The sequence below is a fragment of the Cibotium barometz genome, chromosome 15 (assembly GCF_041138505.1).
Source record: "Cibotium barometz isolate CiBa-2024 chromosome 15, ASM4113850v1, whole genome shotgun sequence".
In the NCBI taxonomy this organism is placed as follows: domain Eukaryota; kingdom Viridiplantae; phylum Streptophyta; class Polypodiopsida; order Cyatheales; family Cibotiaceae; genus Cibotium; species Cibotium barometz.
The window spans coordinates 28,161,695-28,167,257 of NC_141060.1; the positions used below are offsets into that span (position 1 = coordinate 28,161,695).

Below are 5,563 nucleotides of genomic sequence, written 5' to 3' on the forward strand. Positions count from 1 at the left end.
TTGTCCTCTAGCCATCCTGACCTTGTATATGTGATCATTCTAAGTGGTTTCTAGCTTCATCCTCTATACCACAATGTTGTCAATAAAATTGTGAGTACTAGCGGGATCAAACAAGATATGAACTTGATGCCCATTTATTGTTCCATAAATACGAAATAATTCTTTTGGACCAAAAACATCTTTACTAAAAGTACAATCTGAACATTGACTCTTCCTTTAAGATGTGTAATATTGACTTCAAAAAAGTTACCTTGAAGTTCTGTAATGTACATAGATTTCTTTGGTATAAACTTCTTCGATGCCACCTTTTGCCCAGGCATCGAATGTGTTGCAGCTCCATTCAAAGGATAAAATTTCTTCATGTGTCCCTTTTCTTTACATTTGAAACATGTGACATTATCCCTACTCACAAATTTCGGCTTCTTGCTAGCGTTGTTGGAATTTTTTGGTTTTGGTGTAAAAACCATCTGCATTTTTTGTCCACTCTTCGAAAAAGTGAACATGGATTTCTTTTCATTAGACGATGGTTTTGAAGTCTTGGTGCCGACCATTGTCTTATAAAAAAACCTGGGTTACCTCTGAATAGCATCCTCAACTATTTTAACTTTGCATTTTTTGACCTCGTACGGAAACGGTCTCGTGACACTTTGCCACACGCGGCCTTCCACAATCCATGCTTCATGAAATGGCTCCATCGGCCCGTCTCGCGCGTTTTCCTTGCGGGTCTCACCGATCACTTGCATGCATGCCCGGCTCGGCTCCCTCGGCCTCGTCTCGGGTCTTGCCTTCCATCCATGATCCGCCGGCCCAGCCGCGTCTCGGCCCCCGTCGGCACGGCACGGCTCGCCGGTCTGCCGGTCGACCGTTTTTCCTCCGTTTTCGGTCCCGTCGGCGTTTTTGGTCCGATCACCCCGTCAAGGCGGGGAGGGCAACCCCTGGGGCACTTGGCACCACTGATAGTCACGAGCTAGACCATTGATGAAAATCCCACATAAGGTATGATGGATTTGGCAGCCAATTGTCTAAACTTTTGCACATAATTGTCAAATGATTGATTCCCCATGCTATTTTAACAAACTTGGAAATTATCTCGAATTCATTCTCTGGTTGGACGAACTCTTTTTTGAAAGCTTCTTAGAAATTTTACCAAGTGGTAGGAATGGAATCTTCTTTGAGATCCTTCCACTAAGTCAATGCCTTCCCTTTCAATAACCCCTACGCCATTTGCAGCTTTTGCACATCGGTAAATGGATGAAAGGCAAAGTGTGTAGTCCACCTGTTGATCCAAGCATCTACACATTCTTGAGTCTTCTCCTTTTTCTTACCGCCGAATACCTTTGGTGAAAATGACAGAGAAACTTCTTTGGTAGGAGGAGGAGGCACCGCCAAAAGAGCTTTTTGCAGAGTCAAGCTCTACACCTTCAGTGACTCCATCTCGTCATGGCATTTGGTAATAGTTGCTTCCAGATGCTCAATCACTTCCATAAATTCACTCTTTCTAATAGCCTCCTCTTCTTCAACAACTTGGAATTTAAGATCTTCCCTTCTTGAGTCAGGATGATCACACATCTCGTCAACATTATCATTGATCGAGAAATCAATGTGAGCCATGGTAATAAGGTTCTCTGAAAATCACGAATCACTAGAGCCAATTTCACTTGACCACCCTTGACCAAAATGATCTAGCGAATTAATTTACTAGAATTGACTGCACATAAGAAAAAATGCTTTAATTAGTATTTCGTGGCTAAACAACAGTAAAAACTCATGAAAACATTGTCTAGAATTAACCCAAACAAAAATAAATACTAATATGAGGCACACTCGCATTAATTATATGCGAATAACTCGCATTAATTATATGCGAATAACTTATGAAAACATTGTCTAGAATTAACCCAAACAAAAATAAATACTAATACGAGGCACACTCGCATTAATTATATGCGAATAACTCGTATCTATCTAATGTTAGCACGTGAAAACGTACTTCAACACTAAATAACTCCCGAAAATATTAAATTCTCGAGAAAAAATAATTATCATGATTTTTTCCTATTTTTCTAGGGTCTCAAAATTTACTAATTTTGAACTCCACCAAATCCTATCTTATGGCACTCTAAATCTAAATTTTCCAAAAAATGTTAGTAATAAAATTTACCAAAATACAATTAGTATACAAAAAATACCAATTTCTAGGATTTCTAAAATGATTTTTAGAAATTTTCCAAAGTCTGGTAATTATGAAAAAATTGCCCCGAGAATCCCATCGATCTCATGAATTTTTTTTTGATTCTGCACAACAATCCTCAAAAAATGCCTATTTTACCATAAAAAGTCCTAAATAATTAGGAAAATTTTCTAAAAATTGTAGAGATGTAGGGAATCCTTTCTACCAAAAAATACCTGCAATAGCATGTGTAGTATTTTGGTTAAAAATCCATAAAATACTTATTTTACCATAAAAATAGAGAGAAAATAGCATTTTCACTCACGAAATTTCCCTGCATCGTCGATACATCCATCTAAGTTGAGAAGCATCACGTTCCAACCCCCATATTGACATTCACAATGCATAAAACACCAAAACAAACCAAAAATAAAATTTTTTGCTCAGTAAACATTAAATTTTACTTTAAAAATGCTTAAAATTTGGTTTAATGAAAAAAAAATTCCCTTCTACACCAATTGTCTATTTTTTGTTACTAGTTAGTTGTAGCTTTGTTTTTTTCTACTACATGCACACAGCATGCTCACATGCATGCATTCAATGTACCTAGTTTGAGACTTGGATAGGATTGAGATTTTGGGTGGCTTGACTGCTCATTTACAACATAGTATTCTCTGAGGATGTGCCGATGTTGTGTCTAGATTCTTACTAATTCCTACATAGTATGATATTTCTAACAAGCCATGGCACATTGTGCCACATACTATAATGGGGTGGAATATGACCTTGCAACAACTTAACTAATTGTATATGGTTCACCGTATAAGTTTTTGGCTTAATTTTCCTTATTGAAAAAGGGCCCTAGTTTGAAGTCCTCCTTGCTTGAGTGTTTTGTGAGTTCTTCATAATTCTTGACTAGTTGGGTCAGTCCTAGAAGTCGTTGTGGGACATAGCTTTTAATACCATGCTAAGTGTGTCTTAGGCTATGTTGCATAGTAGGATGACTATGCATAGTGGTTAGTAGTGTATGGTTCTAATTCATAGACATGATGTACTGAGTTTGGATGTGCCTCTCTGCCTATTGCTCTCAGCTGAAAATTGAACAATACACCAAGATTGTGCCCACACAATGGGATGGATATTCTCATATTTTTTCTTTGGTACATATTTAAGTATGTGGTAACGTAAACCATGGTGGTAATTTAATCTATAAAGACATGACACCAATATCAAACTTGTGTTCCTCTTAAACAAATGCTAAATAACTTACTTGCTATGTTAGTAGGTAAAGGTAATTTCCCTTTGACTCTATGGAGAGTATGATAACTAGTATAACTAGTGTACTTGGTATCAACACCTTTCTGTAGCATGGTCCATCCCATTGTGCCATTGCAGGGTTTCATGGGAACTAGCATCGATGTGATTAGAAATTGTCCCCAACTTATGGTATTGCACCTTGCCATATTGGTTTTGGAACCATCAATATTTGATCTTCAGGTCTTAACTCTTGCAAAGAACAAGAAAAGAGGAGGATATAAGACAAAAAATACCATGATACTCTACTAGTTCACTCCCTTCTAGGTAGTTGCAATTCCATTTCCTTAAGGCCTTCTGATGAAAAGGACAGCCTGAAGTAAGCTTATGTCTGTATGCCAAGGGTAAGAGTAACAAACATTCATCCACATTGACAAAAATAATTTTCACACACTAATGTTGAAGAAGCTGCCTATCTCACATTAAAAAAAGTAGAGTGAAAATGGAAACATATTCCTTCCCTCAAAAATTCAAGCCACTATGAAGGCATCCATCATATTGGCAAGGTTGCTGGCAAACATTTACAAGCAAATGGATGTGAGTTGCATTTTGAGTTCGTAGAATTTATAAGGGATGTGGAAATGTATTCATACCTCATTACATGTTATGTATACAGATCTAGCACATTGGTACTTGCAATACACAACTTGACAGTACGGACACCATTTCAGCAAGTTTTTGTTTTTGTTTCTCGAACCAGGGCAGAAGCGAGCAAGCTCACAACAGTATTACCTATTGTGTGTCTGGCATCATAATTATTTTCATAACCATGTCAAAACGCTTCAGTCCTTGGGCTCCCCATTTATGGGATAGGCTGATGAGCACTGAGGGTCAAAACTGGCCGTGCACGCATGTGCCTAGGATGGGCCTATGCTTTCCTTCCTGTAACCAGCCTAATTTTACATTTACAGCACGTGTCACAATGCCGTTCACTACTTGGAACACCTGATGGATCAGTAGCATTGAGCTCAAGCAAACGAGCCATAATTTTGTCTTTAAAGAAGTTTCACACACTTCTCCCCTGCCAGCCCATCATATGGGTGGGGGAGATACCCAACACTTAACACAGGCAAGTGAAGTGAGTAGTGTCTTCAAAGTCAAATTTTGTCCTTAAAGAAGTTTCACACACTTCTCCCCTGCCAGCCCATCATTGAATGGGTGGGGGTTGCATGGGGGAAATCCCCAACACTTGATACAGGCAGATGATATCTTCACTTTCAGGGAGTGAGAGATGTGTGTCTTCAAAGTCCCCAGCGTCAGAGCAGTTTAGCTGCAGAGGTGTTTTAGTAATTGGGCAGCGTGTGTGTATATCATCTAACAACAAGACTAGCCCAGAAAATGGAAATGGCTGTATCACATGCAGCAATGATTGGAATGCTCGGGAGACAAAAAAGAGTAAACAACAATGTAAACCCATGTGTAGAAATCAAAGTACAACTCCCTCCCCATATAAAACAAAAATGCCTCAAAAGTTTTTCCTAAGCATCATCCACTTGAAGGATCACCCAGTGCGGCCCATACACATTACTAATACACATCGAATACAATCACAATAAGAATTATAAGCACTACGGGCATCAAACATTACCAAGGATATCTACCACATATTCCGAATACTTGGCAGCCATCGTCACAGGTCTTTTCTTGGCTAATAAAGCATGACATTTCCATGCCTACTGTCTGTGGAGACACGTGAAGTTGCTGCATAGATTACCTAGCTGACATGTATAGCAGTTTTAAATCACTTAGACAATGTAGCAACAAGCGACTTCAAAAGCTTGCTTTAATACAAAATAACAGGAGATACAATAGACAAAGGATGACCTTTAGTCACAATGCAACTTTTTTCATCTCTTTTCTGAGGGCATTAGCTCTCACCAGGCTCCCAATGGTGTTAACAGCCAACTTAAGGTCATCCAAAGGGTTTCCAGGCACAACTGTCTTATAAAGGTAACTGTCAAAGGTCATTTTCTGTACATACTCATCAGCACATAGCTCGACAAAGGCCTCACGGGCAGGGTTGGATCTGTAGAAGAGCTTCTGCAAAATATCCAAAACCTTGTAAGTAGGCCAGTATGT

At 38.9% G+C, this 5,563-nt stretch overlaps 1 protein-coding gene across 1 annotated transcript in view; it reads right to left on the bottom strand.

The window, feature by feature from the left end:
• Window positions 1-5,253: 5,253 nt before the first annotated feature.
• Window positions 5,254-5,563, bottom strand: part of LOC147631133 (Pyridine nucleotide-disulfide oxidoreductase family protein) — a 1,605-nt gene continuing 1,295 nt past the window's right edge. Inside the window, exon 1 of the mRNA XM_086809480.1 lies at window positions 5,254-5,563. This exon is cut by the window's right edge and continues 1,295 nt beyond it. Coding sequence (XP_086665606.1) covers window positions 5,315-5,563 — 249 coding nt within the window. The 3' untranslated portion in view covers window positions 5,254-5,314.